The sequence below is a fragment of the Bombus flavifrons genome, chromosome 9, assembly GCF_040668555.2.
Source record: "Bombus flavifrons isolate JBK064 chromosome 9, iyBomFlav1_principal, whole genome shotgun sequence".
Taxonomy (NCBI): domain Eukaryota; kingdom Metazoa; phylum Arthropoda; class Insecta; order Hymenoptera; family Apidae; genus Bombus; species Bombus flavifrons.
Window position 1 is genome coordinate 3,105,732 of NC_138450.1, and position 24,441 is coordinate 3,130,172.

A 24,441-nucleotide genomic window follows, 5' to 3' on the forward strand; every position below is an offset into this window, starting at 1 on the left:
TCAAAACGTTATATTTTATTGTAATTTACTTGAATTATTATTCAACTCTTTCTTGTAATTTAAAAAAATATATTATTTAATTGTAGTAGACAATTTTTAAATCATGCATTAAATCAGAATTATTTTATAATCGATATTTACGTTAGTCTACCATGTACGTAGTCTGTTTCAATGATATAATAGAAGAAAGTATATTTTACCTAGTAAAAGATGATTCATAACGTGAAACATTCACAATGACGAATAAAAATTAGCTCCATCCATCGATCGTTTTTCGACAGACACTTATACATGGATACCATGAAATATAAATTGAAGAGTGATATTATATCGAATTTAGTTTGCAATTGATAAATCGATCCTGATCTAAAATACGTAAATTTTCAACAAATTCCAAAGCTACGATATTCTTTCTCTTTCTACAAAGAATTCCAATACTTGTAATATGTAATGACCGTAAACATAGTCTTTCGAAACTAGAAGAGGAGCTAGAGTTTGGCCCACTAACACGTTTGCGTTTGTGATCGATCGCTTTTCACTTTCTTCTTAAAAGCACAGTTATGGCAAAATCAGAACCTTTATCAGATAAAAGCAGCCTTATAAAGTATGCCTAATTTGTACTTTAACCCTCCGTGTCATAGATTATATCTCACACAGACGATCGAAACATCGTGTCACGTCTGGTAGAATACTTCAATTCTCGATCGATCTATGCTATTTTTCTCGAAGACTAACAACAACTGCGTGCAATCCAGTGAAAAATTAAAAACCAGCGTAATTCTACAGAAATACAGAAATATATATTTAAATATGATTTATGCAGATGACGACAGAATTCATCGAGATCAATCGCGTCAGACTACCAAGTAAACGTAAGAAGAATGAAGAAACGTATACTAATGGAACAAATCATAGTGTATTCGTAATATTTCTGGGTCATTTATTACTCGTAATAATCTGGATCGTTTAAAACTCAATGATGTAATAAGTAATCTTAGAAAATTGGAGCCATCTACACAAAACATCGCAAAAATTAGATTTCAAATTATCGCTAAATGAAACTTGCAAAAGTAAGAACGAACAACAAAAATTAAAAAACAATTGTGCTTACTTATTTGCGAATCTCTTTCTCTCTCTTTCTCTCTCTCTCTCTCTCTCTCTCTCCCTCTCTCTCTCCCCCTCTCCCTCTCTCTTTTACCCACTTTCTTTGCTCGTTCACTCTCTCTCTCTCTCTCTCCCTCCCTCTCGTTCCAAAGTTAACCAGAATAACCAAAGATAAGAGAAAACAAAAGATACGCGTGCTTACAGGGAGTAAAGGCAAAGGCAGAGGAAAATTGACGGGTGAAGAGTAACTCACCAAAATACGTCCAGTGGTGGTCTGTCCAGAAATCAGTTCACCGGCCCAGTCTTTGGCCTCGGTCATAAAAGTCCCCTCGAACTCCTTGCCCTGGCGGCTCGTCTTTTGCTCTTTCTGTTTCGGGTCATTTGGGGCGAACTCGGGTTCCTTGCGACAGCAGAGGAAGGCAAACGCACGCCAGAGGAGTACGATCAGCAGCCCGGCAAGGAAAGTGAAGATGCTCGACAGCAGGAAGCACCACCATTTCCGTTCCTTCAGGCAGTCGTCTACCGGGGGCTGCTCGGTCGTCTCTTCGGTCGTCATTACGGTGGATCTCTGCTGCCCCCGGATCACACATTCACCGGCAGCTATCACAAGCGGCGGCCAACGGGGCGCTCCTTATACGCTTCATAATTTCCTGCTGCAACTCTGCACGCCTCGCGCTTCGTTGCAGCTTTCAACCACGAACTAGCTTCGCGCAGTTTGCGCCCACTCACCACTACTACTACCAATACCACCACCACCACCTCCACCACTACCAATAATACCACCACTACTACCACCGAACAACTAACCAACCTTTCTTTTTTTCCTCTCTTCTTCTTCTCCTATTTTCTTCTCCCTTAATTTTAATATCGTTTTCGCTTATACTAACTGTTCTCCTTCTTTCTCTTCTTCCTCTTCTTCCTTCTTCCTTTTCCTCCTTTTCCTCTTCCTTCTCCTCTTCTTCTTTTTCTTGTTTATGCACGCACGCCGCACACACGCACGACGCACGATGCACGCACGATGCACGATGCACGCACGATGCACGCACGCACCGATCACCACCCACCCACCCACCCCCGTAACACGCTTATTCTCTTCGGAATTATCTTCACCGGTTACCAAAGCCTACCAATCCTGATTCTATCGCCGCTTCTACTGCCACTGCTACTGCCACCTGATTCTACTGGCTACTTCTACCGTCGCTCTTTACTCCCCCTCTCTCTTCACTGAGCTTTCCCTATATGTAATCTCCTGTCCTCTTGTCCCTCTCCTCTTCGACACAAGTCCTTCTCTTCTTCCTTATCGCGTTCGTCACACTCGTTTCTCCCTTTTCGTTTTTCTTTCTCACTTCACAACACTCTCTATCTCAGCCTTATCTCTCACTTTTCTATTCTTCCCCTTGCGATCCCGTCCGCTTTTCTCGCCTCCTCGTTTCGTTCGTCCCGGTTTCAACTGTCCTTTCCCTGTCGCGAGAATGATGGGTCGACCGATCGCGACGCTAATTTTCTACATTCGAGTCGCCTGGCCGACTCTCGTTTTGCGCTTCTTCTCTCCGTTTCGCTGGACCAATGAAAGCTTTCGATCTTTGTCTACTCTCGATCGACTAGCCCCGATTAGTCAGTCCCTTCGCTCGTCGAGATTCTCCAGGCGTACATGTTCTTTCCTACCCCCCTCTCTCTCTCTCTCTCTCTCTCTTTCTCTCTCTCTTTCTCTCTCTCTCTCTCTCTCTCTTTCTCTCTCTCTCTCTCCCTCCCTCTCTCTCTCTCTCTCTCCCCCTCTGTGCCTGTCGATTGTTCTCTCCTCGAGCTAAGATTCGCGAGACTATTTTCGAGAACTATCCAGCGCGTTTATCGCGACCGAGTATCAGTGAAAATCGGTCTCGACATGCTCGGCGGCAGCTGATGCCGCCGCCGCCGCCGCCGCTGATGCTGCAGGTAGTTCCAATCTCGAAAGGGGGAGAAACAGAAAACAAGAAAACAACCCACTGACACCACTACGATGATATATACATACGCGTGCTTCCACGTATATACACATACGTGCGTGCGTGTGGTTCGATGTTTAACTGTATTTCAACGCGTGTGTATCTTTTGTATTAAATTAATCTGTATGTGTATATATGTATGTGCAATATTAATTACATGTGTGCGTATCAGCCTGTATATATGTGTATATTTGGTTTGTATCACATATGTATAATCATATACATGACATATGTACAAGTGTATCTGCGTAAGTGCGAATGTATGCGCGCGCGCGCGTATGTACGTGTATATACTTATAAGTAAATGTTTATGTATACGTATTATGTGTATGTAGGCGCGCGCGTGTACGTGTCTACATTTATATAGATATACATATATGCGAATAATTTTTAATTAGTATCATTTGTGTTATATGTTTCATACGTGTATATAATTATGCGCGCGCGCGCGTATATACTTACAAGTGTTCGCGTGTATCATCACATATATGTGTAAGTGTATAGTTTGTTGGTGTACGTGTAATTATATGTATATATGAAGAAATACGTATATAATATGTATATATACTTGTATTTTACGTGTAAATATTATATAGTAAACCCAGATCCATGGATCGTACGCGACGAAACGCGCTTTCGATCACAACGACACGGAAAACTGATCTATCTGTACGCGTGTCCCGCTTTCTTAACCTACTCGACTGTACCACCGACGACGACGACGACGACGACGGCGATGAGGACGACCGAGTGTCCCAACGACCATACCACCGCTCCGCAGCAATCAATACGCAACAATGGACCGGGACCAATAAGCTCAGAGCTTTTCCTGACGTAGACGCACGCTCCGTTGCTACACTCTATTCCCCACCATCTCTTCTGCTCTACTAACCGAGCTTACCGCCAGAGGACGCCACATCGAACACCGCTGCGCCAAAACAGATCTAACCCCTGTCACAGCAACTTCTAGTTCACTAAATTATTCGGTTCCCGCTACTATTGCGTACATAATTTGCTTACTTTACGTTATTCTTAATATGTAACTTTGTACTCTAAACTTTTCATTTTGATATTTCACTTTTGGTTTTGGAATATCTGCATAATTATGCTGTTATGAAAATTTTATTACATGACTGCATCTCTTCGTGGGTAGAACTTTGGTCGAATATCAAAGGATTAACTTATCGCACATTTATTGATGAATCTTTCTGATTGCAATAGTCACGAAGTTGATTACAATATTCGTTAGAGTACTTCGCATAGTCACAATTTTTTTATTACGTTTCTTCTATTCCTCTCAAGTTTTACACTGGAATTTTTGTTTCTATGTGTTTCTATTAGATTAGATTATTAAACATCTTTTTTCATTTTTAAAGTTAAACATTTTAAGGAACTGTTTATATATATGTAATAACTGAAAATGAAAGAAAATATGTTATTATACATAACTGTAATGAAAAGAACGAAACAAAATAAAAAATATTGACAAACATGTAAAAAAACTCAATAGTATGAAATATAGTCAAACTTTTATTTATATGTAAATATAATTGTAAATTCAGAAAAAATATCATTTTCTGAATTAAAAGCAAATGAACTGAATATATATTGTATAATAGTTCTTTCTTACTCTTCACAAGATATATTAATACAATCTGAAATAATTTTGAAACATGGTATATATGTAAATACTGTTATTGCCATATAATGACATATAACGAAGTACAATTGTATGTTTGTTACTGATATATTTTTCTAATATACATTAATTATTATAATATATTATATTTTATTAATATATTATATTTATTATAACATATTATAATTTATTAATATATTATATTTCATTATAATATATTATATTTTATTATAATATATTATATTATTATAATATATTATATTTATTAATGTAATACAGATAACATAATAAATTATAAAATTTATAGTGTAAGCTTCGTATTAGATGCAATAATTACATATTTTACTTACGTTAAATGAAATTTTAATTTTGTATAAATATATGTCTATGTTCTAATAAAAGTAGAACATAAATAATAATATTTATCATTTATATAACTTTTATCGTGTATATTTACTATTTACATTTTCCAAATAAGATAGCGTGATAATCTCCATAGTACCCAATCGATGGTAGTGAACAATCGACATACAGGTTATGAACCGAGTTTTAAAAACTTCTATCGACAAACAAAAAGTAAACTGAAGAAAGTATGTACAATTGTGTATGTATATATTGTATACTGCACGTATTGTTATATATTGTTACGCTGAGAACTTTAAAATAAAGCAAAATAGAAATAATACAAAAGTAACAGAAACACATAAATTTAAAAAATGTCAGAAGAAAAGTCTGAAAGGTATCTATAAAGCGCTCATATTCATATACGTATAATGCCTACTAGAATTATATAAACAATAAGTTTGTAACATTAATAATAGATTTTCTGTAAGCTTGGTTCAATTTAGAAATATTTATTTAAAGTCCTCATGATAAAATAAATATTTTTGAGGTTATGAACTGAATGAGGTTATAACTGTTTTTAAGTTACATACAGACGTATCTTTTGTAGTCCAATCGATAAAGTAGATGGAGCACAACTTGAGTCCATTGATGACAAGTTAAAATCAAAGAGCGATGATAAAAGTAAACAAAAAAATAAACCAGAAGAAAACACTGAGAAACCTAATGGTCGAACGAATAACAATGAAGCTGGAAATTGTTATTGGTAATTTATTAAAGTTTATGTTAAAGTAGATTATATAAAAAAGACAAGTATCAATGATTTACAAGTTTATACTCTTTTAGCGCAAAGGAAAGAAATCTTAACATTATAGAGCTATTATGTGCTAGTTGTTCAAGATGGTTTCATGAATCTTGCATTGGTTATCAACTGGGTAAATTGGTACCCTTTATGATGAATTATATATTTATGTGCAAGAATTGTTCTCCAACTGGTTTAGAAAGTTTCAAGAAAAACCAAGCACGTAAGAATACATTTGAATATTAACCATATTTTATGGTACATAATTTGATATCTGAGTCAAAGCTGAAACACTTAAAAGAATATGATCTTTCTAGCATTTCCACAAATGTGTGTAACAGCAATAGCAAATTTACTACAAATGTCGCAAAAAGAAAATGAACAAAAAACATTTTTTCATAAAGATAAAGATATTATTCCTTTCATTGAATGTCATTGGGACAGCATGACCACAATGCCACGTAGAGTAACTCAATCTTGGCATGCAACAGTAAGTCAAATCTACAACTAAATAATTTAATTATTTGAATATAAGTATAAAAATAAATACTTTATTTACTTTTGAGATTGAGTATAAATGAGATGAAAATTTACTATTATACATTCCTTAAAATTATTTAGAAGTTATTTTATATACAAAAATGAAAATGACTAATATTTTAATGTATATAACATAGATACATAGAGCATTGCTGAAAGATGTTGGAACATTATTCACTATTGATGAAAACAGTTCAGATGGTCAGTTATTTGGACTTATATGTTCAGATCTCCAAATGATTAAGCCAAATTATGAAGCAATGATTAAAGGTGGTCATTTGAAAGTAACTGAAATGGGTGTTCAACATGTTGGTAAGTGTAATTATCAGTTATGGGTTATATACTAGAAAATATACATACCAAAAAATATAGCTATATTAATAAATTTATTTAATATTATAATTACTATTATGTTTATTAGATTGCTGCATATTTGATTTTTAGTAATGTATTAATATCCGTTTTTATCAGTAAATTCTTAATAGTTAGTTTTTCTCTTTTTTGTTTTAGTTACTTCTTATCTTATCAAGATATTAATCAGTCTCATGATATCATACAACAACCTGCTTAATTACAGAATATCTATGACTTGAATAGGTTAAGCTACTTAGTAAATTTTACATTGTGATTTTTATGTTCTTAATATATATTGAAAGATTGTTGTATTTTGAACCGTTAGTTTCATTAAGAAAAATTGAATAGTTAAAATCATATGTAATCTTATTTTATCTTATCTTTTTATGCAATTTTATATATTTAATAATGATACATTGAACATTGAACATTGAAAGTTATTAAGCGATTAATAAACATAACTATGGCATATACAGTACCACTTAGTGGAGGTTTTCGTGGTCGCAATGCAAAACGTAAGTTTCCTGGAGAAGGAACAGGTACAGGACCTGGCAAAAAAGGTAGAGGTTCTGATATGACAGCCCCTAAATTACCTGCTCATGGATATCCTCTTGAGCATCCTTTCAATAAGGATGGTTATCGATATATCCTTGCTGAACCTGACCCTCATGCTCCCTTCAGACAGGTTTGCCATCATAGTGTATATTTTACAATTTTAGTATATTATGAAATTTATCAACATTATTTAACAGGAATTTGATGAAAGTAGCGATTGGGCTGGAAAACCTATTCCTGGTTGGCTGTACAGAGCCTTGAGTCCAAGTACAGTTTTACTTGCTTTGCATGATCGAGCACCACAGCTTAGGATTTCAGAAGACAGGCTAGCAGTAACTGGAGAAAAAGGCTATTGCATGGTCAGAGCAACTCATAGTATGTCAAAATCATGATCTACTATATCAGATGTCCATTAATTGCATCAATAAGTATACATTAAATCATTTGGTATTCTTCCGTATTTTATATATTACACACGTTGCTTACTTACTCTTTAGATGTAAGTAGAGGTACATGGTACTGGGAAGCAACTATTGAAGAAATGCCGGAAGGATCAGCTACAAGGTTAGGGTGGGGTCAAGAATATGCTAATTTACAAGCTCCGCTTGGTTATGATAAATTTGGATATTCTTGGAGATCTAGGTATGGTCTAATAAAACAACTTGAATATAGAATGGTATTTGTTATTCAAAAAATAAATACATAATTATAATTATTGATAGAAAAGGTACACGATTTCATGAAAGTAAAGGTAAACATTACAGTAATGGTTATGGAGAAGGAGATACATTAGGATTTCTGGTAATTTTACCTGATACACATGATGCTTCACATTTACCAAACACCTACAAGGATCGGGTAAGGACTAAATGTAAGTTTGTTTATTATATTTTCATACGCGTTTTATAAATTAATTGATTATAAATTAGCCCTTAGTAAAATTTAAAAGTCATCTGTATTACGAAGAAAAAGATCAAGTACCTGAAGCACTTAAGGCTCTCAAACCATTAGAAGGAAGCAAAATTATATTTTACAAAAATGGAGTAAATCAAGGTGAAGCATTCATCGATGTCAATAAAGGAGCTTACTATCCCACAGTTTCTATTCATAAAAGTGCTACGGTTTCTGTTAATTTTGGACCCAATTTTAAATGTCCTCCTGGAGATATTACGTTTAGAGGGGTATGTACTATATTGATAAAAACAAAATAAAACAATAAAAATTAGGGTTTACGTTTTTTTAGAACTATTTTTCACGAATCGTTTATATTTTGTAGATGCATGATAGGGCAGAAGAAGCAATAGCAGAACAATCCATGGCTGATATACTTTATTTCACTGAAAATGAGGGAAAATTAAGACTGGATACTTTTGCTTTATGACATTAATGTAACTTTTTTTTTTTTTTTAATTACTTTCAATTCTGATTAAGTATTATTAATAATTACATTAGTATGAATTTTAAAGCTTACATTTATCTTATTTTAACTTCCTTAATTTCATACAATTATCACATAAATTAGAACCTCAGGAAACACATCTAATACGGAGATATTACGTGTGCACGATTTGAAGTTCGAATATTGGTATAAGTAGATATCCTTTCTGATATAAATATGCGATCTTTAAACTTCAAAAGTTCATTTTCCAAAACCCCCTCTACAAGCTGGACTTGGAGTTATAGTACTTTTCTCTTTCCATTGATCAGGTGTTTTGGCCTTTGTAAATAAATGGTAAACATTTACGTATATTCAAATTTTACCATATTAAACTTCTTATATTATATTAAAATATTTTTATAATAATACTTACTATAATTGATAATGCATGCACGCTACCTTCTAACTCTGATTGTAATAACTTATTTATCATTCGGTGGCGCTAAATCGATAAAATTAAACTTTTAGTATGCAGTATACAGTAATGGTATACAGTAAAAAGTAATAATGCACAATTCTTGTCATTTTAAAAATATAGTTTATGAAAATAAACGTATTAGCCTAATGATAAAATTTAAAATCTCTTATTTTAAATATTTAACTGAAAATTTTATTACATTTAAAATTCTCACCTTAATTAATGGTATATCTTCAAACTTGTCAGAAACAGCAATTATTTTAAAGTGTGTTTCAGATCCTTTAGGAACATTGTGCATATACGACTCATTTATAATTTCAATATAAGATGGATTTAAAGAATCTATCAATTTTTTTTTTATAGAAAATTCTACAGAATTATTTTGTATTGCGCTACACATTTTTGATACTAAGAATGTGTTCCTGTAGCCTACAAGTACAATTGTATGTATAGTTTAAAGCAAAACATCATTTTTATATTATATATAGAAAATAATTTTTTAATCAATAATCAAAATATTGTATTTGTAACCATGAATGAATTTGGTAATACCATTAAAAAAAGTAATATAATAAAGTGAAACATAACCTCTATTTGTATAAATCAATATACTACAAGTATGAAAAAATATAGACTGATGATATTACTGTATCATACAACGTATCACTTACTTCTTCGTAATATTACTGTTGTGTTATACATTTACCGAATTCTACTCCTGTGAACAAAGAAATTATTAGAATCTTTTTAGTAATGATCACGTGCTATAATCACATGAGGACAGTAAATGTTTAATCAGCCATATATATGTATATGCTTCAAAATAACATGTGTATAAATGCAATGTTTTAAATGCAGATATTATACTGTATTTATTATTCTATCAGCATAGTAAATAGTAATATCATAAATTATAATATTTATAATAAAACATTTCCTTAAATACAATAGGACATGTTGTCAAATAAATATAATTTCTAAAAAATTGGTGAGTTACATTCTTTCTAAAGCTTCGATATTCGTATAAATCATCTTTTATTCGTTTTATACTGTTGAATACGATTCCTCTGTAGAATATTGATTTTTACCGTAAAATACACTGTACAGAATGATTTACATATATCATGCCTTATACCAATTAAAAGACAGATATTGATTTAGTTATATTTTAATACTATCAGAGAGAAATCTGATACTACATTTCAGTCTTCTTTTTTATATCCACATTTGAAGAAAAAGTATCGCATATTAGAAATATATCTATTTCGATATCGATCTGTTATCTATTTCTTATCTGTCATTGGGAAACCTAAAAGCAGCCATAATAATCGAATTCATACTCAGTTCTTTTTTTGTTTTTGGAAATGAGGAAAGGAAGCAGATTATTAAAATACGTCCATAGTTAAATAACAATTGCAATAATTTAGGTGATGTAATTAAGTATACACGCATTATATCTTTTAGAATACTTTATTTGATATTGTTGTATTCAGACAGATTTTCACGAGGAAAGATCCAAGCTGCGGCAAAAAGTTTACAATACAAGTTTTGAATAATAATTATCAAGTGACTAGGTGACGGATGCAGCTCCATCAGTATTTCATCGTTTATAAAAATCGTAGGCACGTTATTGATTCTTAAACTATACGCATCACGTTCAAACATTATGCCATCACATTCATGATAAACAAACAATGCAATAATATTATTTACATTCTAAAAAGTTACGATAAGGAATTAAAAGGTCGAGCCGTAAAGGAACGTTGGCGCTTACTGGAAAGTAATGCATTTTTTCCTTTCTTTTAAATGTTTACAATATATTATTTGTCTGCTTCACTCAGAATTATAAATTATCAATTTTACTGCATAAAACTGCAAGTGCAGAAAATACATCCAACATAAAGTCAAATAGCTTTGCTAAAATTTAAAGCGTGGCACGACGTTATACATAGAATTCTTTTGTTTGTTTAAATTATTATCGATTAAATTTTGACCATGCTCCAGAGACAAAGTATTGCTTGATACAACAATACAATTAAAATACCATATTAGTATATAGTTTGAGCTCAATATGAGCTGTCGAATGATATTAAGAATCTTAAATTGGCCTATGTTACAAGTATACAACAAAATGCTACATAACTCCCATTTTTGAAGATCAGGGAATAATTCTGATTGAGTGTAACTTCTTTTACTAGCATTCTTTCGTACCCTGCTCTTTTCCTGTGTAACATATTAAACTCCTCAAATTGTATGTACGAAGGAAATTTCAGGTTCTTACTTTAACGATCGGCCATTATAAGAATTAAAAGTAGTTTCATACTTTCACTGCTTTATACATCTATTTACATGTAACAACAGAGCTGCCAAATAGGATGTAGAAGAAAAAGTTTTGGCAAGTCTGAAGGTTATAAAATTTCAGGTATACGTTAATACTAGTGATTTGAAATGAATTTGTTGCATTATTCATGAAAAAACGTATTCAAGAAAAGCTACGAGGTAACTCGTGTTGTCGTACTCTTTACGTTCAGTCTCATAGAGTTCTTGACGCCATTGTCCTATGTGTCAAAGCCCAGTGATTTTTTAATCTTTCGCATAGCCGAGCAATTAAATACGCGGGACAGTTGTTTCAAACTTTTTCTTCGTTTCGATTCATGGCATCTTATTAGAATACCCAACGATAAAACATCACAAAACGTATGATAATAGAATTTTTTTCTCTCTATATCTCTGTAAATATTGCTAACATTATTTTATGCAATTATAATTCAGCCTATCATTATCCCAATGCTGTTTTTCACAGAAATATTCAACATCAGAAGAGGGTCATTTTGTTTCTATACCTATGTATATCTTTAATGTGTCCGAAAACGCATCTTTAGGCACTTTTTGATATGTTTCGCGAGGGCTATGAACAATAAATTTCTGTTTTGTTTTACAATTCCTTTCGAAATTTCTCACTAAACGTTTTCACTTACATAAATGAATACATTTTTCACTTGTCTTTTTTTTTTATGAACTATCCCATTGCGCGTTCGTTTCCTTTTGCCTTCATAACTCGTGTCATCTCTATCTTTCTTGATATAATTATTATCTTACATAGAGGAAAGCATCGATTACCGAGGAAGGTTTATAAAAATATAGACAACGGCGCATTAACGCTGATCGTCAATAGACGTAAATTGTTTTTAGTTGATCCTTCAATTCAGGAGGAATGGCACAAGTCTCCGTCTCCGGCTTCCTTTTCACTAAGCGACGCCAGCGTCCCCCGATATTCTTACGGAAGCCCTTTGCAAATCCAGGCCTATCCGACGGTAATGCGTGTACAAGAGTATCCTGAAATACAATAATGCATGCAGTTAAGTACATGTTATGTTTTTCTTCCAATTTTACCGTTTTATTTTGAACTGGCTATTACACTAACCGGCAGAGGATTATATTTAACATTAGCATTTTAGAAGATTATACAAACTTTTTCTGTATTTTTAATCATAGAATATGTTAGCACTGTTAGGTGGGAACCCTGAATATGTATAATGATTTATGTATAATAATAATTTTGATCAATATTTGGATAAATAAAATGGTAATATCAAAACATTGTACAACCATATTGTGTACAGTACTTTTATATAGATAGATTTCTTTTTTTAATAAAAATATTTATGAGAGCTGCTTGAATACACCAATCATTGCCTGGAAGTTGTTACAACGATTTTGTATATCTTTTGTCCGTTGAACTTGCTGTTCCAGGAATTAACCAAACGTGATATATTTAACGACTGAATACGTATTACGTTTTCTTAAATATTGGATGTTGATTTCTGTTGTAGTTTGAGACAATTTGAAACAACGTTTTCAAAGCCCATCAATGTTTCCTTTCAATATGAATATTATTCTTAATTACTGAAGATTAGTGTTCGTTTTGGAAAGAAATCTCTCATCATGAAGTTATATAATCAATAGAGCGTGTCATTGTTTAACAACGTAATAGACTAGAATTGAAACTATGTCGTTTTATTAGACATGATATTACGTCTATATATTATTATTTTATTCCCCACTGAATAACAGTCGCACATAGCACATAGCACATAAATGTTACTAAATAATCTCTTGACCACATTATTTAGAATAATTTGCGAGACAGAATGTTTAAAAATACGAGTAATAATTTAAGTATGTATAACAAGAATCGTTTGCTTATACTATATCTTAAGTGCGCTTGATTGTTTCAACTTCAAAAATAATCAATCAAATCCAATATGTCTTTGTGAGTTTCTTCAATTCTACCAGTTTACTCTACGTTCCGTATTGTTGAATTTGACGTTTGCAAACTTTAACAAATCTTTCGACAGCGGTTGAAATTTATCGCTTTTGATTGTTAGATATGGCGCAGCTTACAAAATATGTGATAGCCATGTCGTAGTCAGGCATACGAGTAACGAAGTAAGGCCACATGAGAATTACGACTTACGATATACATAATACGCAGCAATACGATTAGAGTGATCTATGAAGCATAGAAATAGACGAGAACGCGTCGACTGAAAAAGCAGGATACGTCGTGTATCCGGGTGCGATGTTACGAAACCGACCGACAGGATTCAGAGCTATGTAGAGCTATGTAGAAGCCGCGAGACGGAGAAACTACATACGACATACACTATCGTTCACAAATATCCGGACACTTTAGTTGAATTGTGGTAACCATATTTGAATTTAATCAAAGCGTGCAAATTAATGATGAATTACGCAAGTTAATTCGTTTTACTGAGATTTCTAACCGCTTAGATATAATAATTTCGTTTCTAGGATTTTATAGGCTTGTTTGCACAATTGAATTAATATTATTAGCAAGAATTTAAATGTCACAAGATGCAAGATATGAGTATCAGTAAATTCCTTCATAAAATATAGGAACAAATTTAGTAGTAAAACAAATTGTTAGTTAGTACATTATTCTGCAAGAGGTCTTTCAAAATAAATTCTTATAATATTTATCGTTTTTATTATGTATAATCTTTATAAGAATATAGATATTGTATTTTTGAGTAACAGATGATTCGAGATAACAAGTTGATACCTAAATGCAACCCTTGCAATCAATTGACTATAGAGTTAAGTTACTTATTGGAGCACATGGTAATAACATATGTCTCTTGTTTTTTTTATATATCGCATATATTTACTGTTTAAATTAACAAATCAGGTTAGAACAGGTTTCTTAATCTAGCTTCAGAAATTAATGAATCTAAAAATAAAGAGTTTGCCAAGTAACAAAATCGTTCCACAAGATTTGACAACGTTAAAGACAGTGTTATTTTGCATATTGTCTTTTAAAAAACGCAAAACAATATTCTATTATTAATAAAAATATTACATACAACCGTAATTATTATAAAGGATACAATTACTGTAATTTTATGAATAAAATATATCTTGTCAAAAAATAAGCAATGTGCGGATACTTTTGAACGGTAGTGTATTACGAGGAGGCGAACAGGAAAACCGTTGGACGGAGGTAGATGACCAGATATGTATGTATACGTGGGCAGAGGAAACTGAAATCCTCGTGTCCCGATCGACATTTAGAAACGAACCGCGAAAGACAGAAAGGTCGGGAATGAAAATATCGGTTCGGCGAATCGAGGCAACAGAATCGCAGGAATATTGCCAATATCGTCAAGGAGAGACGCATTATTTCACCGTCTACGAGACAGCTGCACCCTATGCCCGAAGTCCTGTTGCTGCTTGGCAAACGGTCGCGGCCGCCCACCTACGCTAAATTTAGAGCCAGCCAGAGGGGTAAAAGCGGGTTTTTAGGTGCGCCTATGCGTTCAAAACACCAAACATAGTGGCTTTCGCGGTTTGCCAGATGGAAAATTCAACGTTGCGACAGTACCTACGTCCATATAATTTACCGATGGCACCATTCAAACACGAACAATCATATTATATATATATAATGGTCTTCGAGAATGTTAATCGAATAACACATAAATTTTAAATAAATATTAATGAATATAGTAGATAAAAGATAAGGAAAGAGTGGAAATTCAGCTTTAACAAATAGGTTAGAAATATTTGTTAGTGTCTAATAAGAAATAAGATGACTGGCGTATAACAGAATTTTTAACATAACTGAGACAAGGTTACAAAAAAGGTGATTGATGTAAAAAATACGGTTGCGCTGTATAATATTCTAGGAAAATCGCAAGGTATATGAAACGTAGACGATGAATATAGTATTAAGGACAACAATGAATAACATTAGCAGTTAAGTTGCTCAACGAATTCAAATATTGGAACGTTTTTTCTCGTATTACTTAACTATGTATATGCGACTGACACGAACAGGATCATTACTTACCACCGTTATAAACTGGCAAATACAACGAAGATCTTAACACATATGAAATAAAGTTCAACTACTACCGTTAGCGTTACTATGCCTCTTATTATTTTAAATATACTGACAACCGAGGTCGTCTTGATGCTTTCTAAAATGCGATGAAGATTCGTATCGAGACTCGTGAAATTCAGCGAATGGCTAAGCGTGCCTCACAGAATTCTAATTGCGCGACAGAGTATGAAACTTGAAAATGTTCAATCTTATCTTTTTTCCACAAAGGACAGGCTTGCTTCGTGTACGTTTTTAATCGTACATAAGAAATTATGTACGTCATACGTAAGTATCTTATATCACAAGCATGGAAACTTATGTCATTTTGATCGTTTAGATAATGAGCGATTAGATTAAGGTAATTCCATAATGGGAGTAATTTAAGATTTCTAATTTGAAGAAACTTATACACAGTGATTCATGGAATCACGATTATTGTGATTATATTGGTACGATTTGAAACTTATATTGGTAAGATCTGAAAATGTGTACATAAACCACAAGATATTTCAAATATTTTATGCAAACACACTTTTCATAAAGATAACCAAAATATTCGAACAGTCAATCCTTCATCACAGTTAGTAAGTTATGATATTTAGTGACGCCATCTTTGATGCTAAATACACGTTTGAGATCACTATTCATGCTGTATATAAACTTTTCACTAAATGTATATTTGCAATAAATGGCCCCGTAATTTTCATATACATTTTCAGATTTGTTTCAGATGTTACCAGTGTAATATCATTGCAGCGTTAATGGAATTTCAAAATGCCTTGTATAACAAAAATTTTCCCTGGTAAGTGTTTGACTTTCGACCACTTTCGCGAGTCACTGTATATCTGCGATATGTATAGTGTTCGATTCTAGAATTGAAATTCGAACGAGACTTGGTGCTTAATATAGAAATACTGTGGCTATTCTTGTACGAGACACGTAATAGTATAGGGGTAATAGAAATAGTTCAAAAACTAGAAAAGATATGTACATATATATATGAGAAAGCAGTAGAGATTTACTGGTAAGTGGAGCATGAAACTGAAACATACGTGTCATAACGGCAACAAAGCAGAGCAAAAGTGGCAACGTTGCCGATTGTTTGGGATTTTTCTGGCGGCGAGCCTCGGACTGAGCCTCGACCTTACAACTCGTTTGCCAGGCCGTCTACTCGTATGCCTCGTCCTTGGACAATCGATAGCGCCATCGACTATTATTAATAACTACTTACAATTTTCAAAGGTCTTGCCATTACCAAGTATATCCTGGAGTGTTACCAGATATGTCTTTTTCAGTTATAATATATTATGTATATCTACTATATTATATCTACTATAAATAACATATTGCACAAGCTTTCATAATTTTATGGATGTAAATTTTAGCGAGAACCTACCGCGAAATTATTAATATACTTGAAACTACAATACGATTGGCAATATTTTATGTAATATAGGCTAAAGATAAATAAAATTGTAATAAATGTATTTAAAGTTTTGTTGTTAAGATATATATATATATATATATATTGTAATCGTCGTCTCATTTGTATTTGTAACGAAGCATGGATCTAGTCACAATTTAGTACATAAGTTTTTTCTTAAATATTGCTTATTGAATTACGTTAATATTTGATGATTTGACGATATTATTTTATATGAAGTTCGTTATAAAAATAATATGAATTCATTCAAGGTCCAAGATCCAGTTCATCAAGTTGACCAGATATATGTTTCTAAGAAAGTTGTTTGAATTGAAGGTTTCGTAAATATAAACGATAATAAAAATTGCAATAAGATTTTCACAAAAGTAATCTATAATCTCAATAAGTATAATATAGACCCTTTTGATAAAGTAAATATTGGTAAGCAAGCAACGAGTAACATATTATAATAGTACATTTGATACCTTTTACTTTTATTAAAATATGCTCAAATTTTCGTTATTTTTTTTTCAAATCTTTTATCCTCTATCTCGTTTTTCAATGTAATTTTCGATTCATAATATTGATATCCAGTAAATAAAATTTCCAGCAAATGAAATGTTTTTAATATTACCGTATATAAGCAAACGAAGAGTAGTAACATGTATGTATGTATGTATGTATGTATGTATGTATGTATGTATGTATATATACACAAGATCGATCAGTTCTAGAATACACAAGTATAGGCATAGCAACTACGATATATACATATTTTAAACCACTTTTTATTATCCTTCGAAACCAATGTACTTCCCACCAATACCTTACTCCTTAATTACATTACTTAATGACATCCTGTATCATAATATTCTTCATTTAATTTTACCCGCTAAAAGATCAAGATACAAACAAGTTTTCACACGTAGCAACTAATTCCATAAAAAGAAGGATCGTTCTATTAACTTAAGTATTATACGAGTAATCCTGGTAGTCAGAGAATAAACCAGTAAAATCTGGTAATACTGGCTCTACTGGTTAGCGCAGCCAATGTAAGTATACAGAGAATATGGGCGAAGTTAGAAGGGAGAAACGCGTAGTCTTCGTTTCGTTCAAGATTACAAGTTCCAAGGAAGGAAAGAAAAGAAAAAAAAAGAACCGCATGATGAGAACTAACAAAAAAGGGGGAGAGAAAATAAGAAAGTAAAAAAACAGGGTTTATACATAGTACTAACCTGGTCGTTGTACAACGTATACTGCGTCGGTGTATGAGGCGGTGGATAAGGAGGCGGAAACTGCCAGACGAATTGATCTGCCGGATTGACCGTAGCATAGACGTTATCCTGTTCAACAGCTGTGCTATTTCCCAGATCCGTCGATGTGGTAGTGACTGACGTCTGCGTGCAACAACCTTCACCAGGATAAGACGGTTCGACGATCGTCGAGACTGGCGATGTTGCTGTTTGAACTACAGTCGCTTCCGGATGTACCGCATTCGAATGATCCTCCCGTTTCCGCAATTTGCTACGGACAAGCCGAATGGCAATCATAGTCCCATTGCTCCCGACCATTTTTTTTTTCTGTTTCAGTCTCAGGTACAGCTTCGAGAGCTTCGCTTTAACGGATTTCGAACTTTCGGAATTAATTTTTAAGCTGTTTATGTGCCGCGGTTCTCGAATGGTATATCGAGAACGCTTGTGCCGGCTTCCGGAGAAAAATATAAACCAAAACGTAGAGACCAAACGACCAGAACGCGTCTATATTCTACACGAAATAAATATAACGATTTTTTCTTTATGGCAATTTGCCTCTTATCAGTCTATTGTTTCTCTCTCTCTTTCTCTTGTAGTACTTTTTATCTAGTTCTTACTTCTCACGTCTTCTATTTCTCTTTCTCTTCCTTCTTAAGCTTCTATACCAGCATTGTGTGGCAAAGCCTTCGTCAGTTACAAGCAAAAGTATCACACGAGAGTGAAGTCTTGACTTAGAAAGTCCTGTTTAACTCCTCAATTCGATTACAGAGTATCCAATTGTACGGATATTAATTCGACGTTCTGCGCGACCTATTCCGGCCCACCTTTTAACTCATGCTATCGACGAAACACTTTGTACAATTCAGCTGTTCGTTCTTGTACGTTCACTCGACTAACAACGGCGACGCGTTCGATGACTAGTTTATGAAAGAATTCTTGACGTTGAACTGCGTTGCTAAGATTCGAATGATGACTTGTACGAGTAATTTAGCTTTCTTCTACTTGTTTCAACTAAGGGAAAAACCACCACCCGGCTTCTCTCACAGCCGAAGGGCGCGCGAGCTGCCAGAACTCTCCGAAAATTACCTCGTTTCGCTCATTTCAAAAGCCAACCGAGATCTGATCGGAACGATGCGGTGCGCGACGGTATATAATACCGTCTCGTGACGTCACGTGGACGCTGAGCCGCGATTGGTGGTTGCCCCGAGCGTCAGCCAATCGGATCACTTACTGCGTGAAATTCGAACGGTACATGCTCGCTCGTTCACTCGAGAGCATTTCATTGTCGTCATTGCGGCCCCGGTTAGTTGTTGGAAAGGCCAGACGTGTACCATGTATACGTTTTTAAACATAACCGTAGAACAAGGGGAATAACGTAATCGAAATGTGATTCTAACGATTCTTTTTATATATAGTAAGTAGGAAATATTGCATAACGTTTTCAACACTTTACTGGAACCACATTTTGTACTTGTGTCGATTATCATGAGAAACGAATCCGGAAAGTCGAAGTTTTTATTATTATAAGTAATATATTCTTAATTGTTATTGGTAGATATTCAAAGTGTTTACTTCTATATTTATATTTCATTTAATTATATTTAGATCCATTTCTATTAGTAAAATTTCAATTATTCATTTTCTTTTGAATATACAAGATAACTTATCAACTTTTAATTAATTATAAATTGTTTGACATGTAAGCAACATATACAATAATATTTGCATGTTAAATATGATAAAATGATATACGATGCAATGATTGTTTTTGTTTTGCTTGTATTCAATATTGTGACGGTATATCATGCTAACAGCAAACGTTTATTGAGATTTCTGCGATGAAAATTTTATTTTAGATAATGTTTTATAGTTATATAAGATAAATTACACATGATTTGTAAATGCTAAATACGCGTTTTTTAATGCGGTTCGAGAGGTTACAAAATGTATTCGTTGTTAATCTGATGAAAATGATGATTTTTAGTATCATTTTTATATTAACTAATTGTTTGTTTAAATATATGCTTCAGATGTATTGTATCTTAACATATTTATATTAGATAATGCTCTTTTGATTTTCCGAAAAAATATAATGTTTCATTTAAGTTGATTTTGGCAACACTTTCGCTCGCACAATACGGTATAGAGAAAAGCACGTGTCCTCCTTGAAATCACATAAATTTTGTTTTGTTTTGTTTTGTGTAACATTGTACGATATATAGCCTATAAATAATTCAAATTTATCGAATAAATCACCTTGTATAATGGAAGGTACCAAAATTTGGATTTTCCTCTTTAAAATGAACGATTTATATCTTTTGATAATAAATTCTCAATCGCTTTACTATTATCCTACCTTTTATGCTGAATTATTATATCAAGTAATATAAAATTAATGATAATTATCAAGATCCATATTACCATAAATGTTGCATACAATTTTGTGGTTTGTCAATCGAAGTCGTTGAACAAATATTTATGAATCTGAATAGGAGTTCATATATCTCGACCCACTAATCTGGTATATTGATTCCACGTATTTAAAATAAAGTGGGAAAATCCATATTAATAATACCTATTTTAAATACTGTTTCCAGTGTTAATTCCAACTGTAAATACGGAAGTAATTTCTCGTGAAAAGTAAGATAACCTATTGGATACAAATTTAAAAATTTTTTACTTTATTCCTGTATTTTTTATACTACTGTGAAAATATGCTATCGTAATATAAATTACAGTGAAAAATGCTTTACAACTTTTTAAATCCCTGGATTAGTAATAATTTTAGATTAAATATGAAAAGTGTTGTCCTTAAAAAGAATTTTTTTTCTAAATACTTGTTCTATCAAATGATACTCACTAACTATTAACGGAAGATATACAAGTTCCAATTATATTTCATAAATAATTAATTTGTTAAACGGTTCATCTTCCAAAAAAAACTTTTTGTTACTATGAAATTACAAATTAATAGTAGAAATAAAATAAATGTGATATAATCTATTTGCAAGAAAACGAAACTGTATATAAAGAATAGGGAATTATCGAGTTAACTCGTATGTTCTTGTCAACAGGTTGATGAACACACATAATAGACATCTATATTGTTGTTCATTCCGAGAATTGTTCTAAAAAAAGCTCGTATGTGATATTTTTATTGTTACGGGAAAATATTGATCATGTCTTGTATGCCTTGATTTTATCTTTTGATCCTTTTGACGAATATGTTCCTCATTAAGGAGCGGCAAACAATTCTTTAGCAATCCACACGAATGGTTCGCTTATACATTTTAGGCCATTAATATGGTCTGTTTGACTAATGTTGAAATTTAACCTGACACTACTCAAGTAGACGCGTGTCTAGACAGAGCAGGGGTAGTTTGATGGGTGTATTCGCGTGCTCTATTTAATTAGTATCTATTCTTGTCTCCTGGGCGTGTACATAGATTGTTACTTGCGACTACATTACAAAACTAACTGAATCGATAATAAGTGTATTTACATTTACCTAATCCGGTTCATGGTCGTTGTGACCACCTTATTCGTCGCCATATTAAAAAGTAGCTTTAAAAGTCAGAAAACAGGTGCATATCATAAGATTACCTCTTTAAAATAGAATTAAAATACATATTTTGATAGAATACTGTATGTATTATATATAATAATTATATTATAATAATGGACTACGAATTTTTATTGAAATTCATATTTCCGTGAACAAAATCAAAGAAGTGGAAGCTAAATAGAGATTTGCTTCATCATCCAAATATCCAAATAGCAACTAGACCGTGAATTTTTATGCATTTATGTAGAATTTCAAGATGCAAAAATGTATGGAATGAACGTATCAGTGAAAGTGAAAAAATCTCTGCTTACGTTTCATTTCTTTAGTTGCGTTCAAAAAAATGTGGATTTGCATAAATATTCGCAGACTAATTATAACAAATACTTCACTTTGAATAATTCCTATATCTGTACATTTTTGCATGTTTAAATATCCCATAAATGCATAAACATCCGCAGTCTAGTAATAAATATATGTTTGTAAAATAAATGTTACTACATACATTACGTGTACATGTATGTTATTCTATACCAATGTAATTAAAAGTTAAGTGTATAGTCTGTACAGTTTTATGAAATCGATATTCAATTAGTCATCTATATAAACGGATGTGTAACAATTACATATTTGTAAATGTTAAATTTCTTTTTCTTTTTAAAGCGGTCTGCTATCATTTGTACATGTAGTCCAATCTTTCTTGTCGTCATGATAAAACTTGACTCATCCTATCATTATCATTCAGTATCGCTGTTCTAATGAACAAGATGATTGATATTGTGGCATATCTTTGTAGTACCTTATAATTGGAAATTCACGTGCTGTCCATCATTAAATCATTATATAAATATGCGAATTACGCGTGTTTCTGTAATGAATAATATTTTATATAGAAAATAAAATACGAATTTTTCTGAGTAAAACACTCAACATAGAGATCTGATAGATAAATTCTGATATAAGCGTTTTAAGTAAATTTTGAACTTTATAGCTTGATTTCTATTTATAAATAAGAGATCGATAAATAAAATTTATATGTTTCTTTGAAATTTCAACAAATTATGGAATATCAATGTGTATTTAGAAAATTTCAAATGTTGAAAGCTTCATATGTTATGTGATATTAAGTATGAATAGAAACAAAGATGAAAAGTGGACAATGCGTATGACACTTAGTAGGTAGCTAAGCTAGGTAGCTTTTCATTTTGCTTTTATTCGACAAACACATTGTCTTAATATACACACTTTCCACTGAATGACTGATTTGATACATATATTGAGTTTCATTTCTATTCAATAAAAGTGCGCTTTTACTGCACTCGCGAAAGTTACGCTCCTAATTCAAATTTAGACCTATTTTCGCGATGCCTTAGATAAACTTCAAACTGAAAACTAGCAAAATAATAGGAAGGAAAATTCATAGCAGATTTATATTTTGAAAATAAAGTTTCGCTGCAATTCGATACTAATATAATTCGAATTATTATATTCACATGATGAAACAAAGTTTTCACTTTGATAATGGGTGAAAGATAAAACAAAACTCTTACACGTTCTTTGTGAAACTGTGCTAATTGTGTCAATGGGCAATAATGAGATTAGTTTAATATAATAAGACAAATTATATATTTTAAGTATCTAATTTAATTAACTTGGAAAAATTCTCTGGAGGAATAATACACACTGGAATTCATCAGTGGAAACGGTTAAACGCAATTTGTTAGCAAACATCAAAATTAACATTAAAATTCTTTAAAGATGTATTTTTTTATGTTACAAAACACCCGTTAATTATACCATATCCTCTATGTGCGAATTCATGGAATATTTAAATGAATTTAACAAATGTTTAACGAATGATAATTTCTAACGTGCATATTTCATGTTAATTAACGGATATACGTAACACTGTTTCATAGAAGACCTAATAATCGTGAGAAATTATAAAATGAGTCAATCGGCTAAAATCAGTGAACAGATCCTACTGCGCATGTCATAAAAGCTACAAAACATGTTTATTTTGCCCTTGTTTATATAGAACAGTTAGTTTGTTTTTAAATGTTATTGACGTCGATAATGATAAACTCTTTTCATTAGTGGTATTACTGTGCGGACTTGACATTTCTTCAGTCATTGTATCGCGAGTTGTTTGTCATATTCATACGTAAGTATACAAACACGTATAATAATAAACACATATTATTAACTTTATTTATAATGTTTACTGTATAAAAGCTGTAGTTAAAGATAAACAATTATGTAATTGGTACGATAATTTTAATATAAAAGATTAGAAATACTAAAAAAATTACATAACATGGTAAAGAAAATGGTAAATTGATTTTTGCAATAGGATTAATTTTCAATCTTTGTGGAAATTGATCATTGTGATGAATGTTTCGCTCAAACTCTCTGTGATATTGAATGTAACATCTTTGATCACTTCCAATTTGTTCGCGTTTATCTAACCGGAAATTACTTTTCGTACATCTTATGGCATTTGTCAGTATATAGTATGTACACACATACTATTTATAAGGATGACAAATTCCGATAAAAATTTCATTTACTTAATTACGGGACAACATATAGGAACAGGAACACTTTATACTATCAACAATAA

The 24,441-nt window shown here is 32.3% G+C and overlaps 4 protein-coding genes and 1 long non-coding RNA gene across 59 annotated transcripts in view; 1 reads left to right on the forward strand and 4 right to left on the reverse strand.

Annotated features, from left to right (window-relative positions):
• slo (calcium-activated potassium channel slo) overlaps positions 1-4,077 on the reverse strand; it is a 107,716-nt gene extending 103,639 nt beyond the window's left edge. For 9 of the 50 annotated variants that reach the window (XM_069120538.1, XM_069120540.1, XM_069120542.1 and 6 more), the window contains exons 1-2: positions 3,655-4,073; positions 1,358-3,207 (exon numbers count right to left, since the gene is read on the reverse strand). In XM_069120538.1, the coding sequence (XP_068976639.1) occupies positions 1,358-1,660 (303 nt within the window). In that variant the 5' untranslated portion in view covers positions 1,661-3,207; positions 3,655-4,073. Of the gene's footprint in view, positions 1-1,357; positions 3,208-3,548 lie in introns of those variants that run through there. The other 41 variants (XM_069120561.1, XM_069120566.1, XM_069120565.1 and 38 more) reach the window with 18 other exon arrangements.
• Positions 4,078-5,219: 1,142 nt separating this feature from the next.
• On the forward strand, positions 5,220-8,783 carry ash2 (set1/Ash2 histone methyltransferase complex subunit ASH2). Of its 3 annotated transcripts, none has more exons than XM_069120575.1 (11): positions 5,223-5,464; positions 5,663-5,833; positions 5,914-6,092; positions 6,187-6,359; positions 6,547-6,721; positions 7,240-7,448; positions 7,516-7,693; positions 7,816-7,960; positions 8,041-8,176; positions 8,248-8,499; positions 8,595-8,783. In XM_069120575.1, the coding sequence occupies exons 1-11, from the start codon at positions 5,442-5,444 to the stop codon at positions 8,697-8,699; spliced, it is 1,746 nt and encodes a 581-aa protein (XP_068976676.1). In that variant the 5' UTR covers positions 5,223-5,441; the 3' UTR covers positions 8,700-8,783. The 3 variants fall into 3 exon arrangements, with proteins under 3 accessions (XP_068976678.1, XP_068976676.1, XP_068976677.1); XM_069120576.1 differs by having other exon boundaries at positions 5,678-5,833; XM_069120577.1 differs by lacking the exon at positions 8,595-8,783 and having other exon boundaries at positions 5,220-5,464; positions 8,041-8,189; positions 8,248-8,384.
• LOC138183537 (bolA-like protein DDB_G0274169) lies at positions 8,326-10,003 on the reverse strand. 2 transcript variants are annotated; one of them, XR_011174069.1, is made up of 5 exons: positions 9,846-10,003; positions 9,389-9,603; positions 9,130-9,198; positions 8,790-9,035; positions 8,326-8,655 (listed from the first exon to the last, which is right to left on the reverse strand). XR_011174069.1 is itself a non-coding variant. In XM_069120589.1 (4 exons), exons 1-4 carry the CDS (start codon positions 9,874-9,876, stop codon positions 8,958-8,960), a joined length of 393 nt encoding a protein of 130 aa, XP_068976690.1. In that variant the 5' UTR covers positions 9,877-10,003; the 3' UTR covers positions 8,631-8,957. The 2 variants fall into 2 exon arrangements, 1 of the variants encoding a protein (XP_068976690.1); XM_069120589.1 differs by having other exon boundaries at positions 8,631-9,035.
• Positions 10,004-10,625: 622 nt separating this feature from the next.
• Positions 10,626-24,441, reverse strand: part of LOC138183535 (uncharacterized) — a 67,567-nt gene continuing 53,751 nt past the window's right edge. For all 3 annotated transcript variants that reach the window (XM_069120585.1, XM_069120587.1, XM_069120586.1), the window contains 2 exons: positions 18,239-18,527; positions 10,626-12,510 (listed from right to left, as the gene is read on the reverse strand). In XM_069120585.1, the coding sequence (XP_068976686.1) occupies positions 12,343-12,510; positions 18,239-18,527 (457 nt within the window). In that variant the 3' untranslated portion in view covers positions 10,626-12,342. The remainder of the gene's footprint in view (positions 12,511-18,238; positions 18,528-24,441) is intronic.
• On the reverse strand, positions 12,561-18,230 carry LOC138183542 (uncharacterized). The gene is made up of 2 exons (XR_011174073.1): positions 14,646-18,230; positions 12,561-13,824 (listed from the first exon to the last, which is right to left on the reverse strand). It is a non-coding gene; the product is annotated as an uncharacterized LOC138183542 (long non-coding RNA).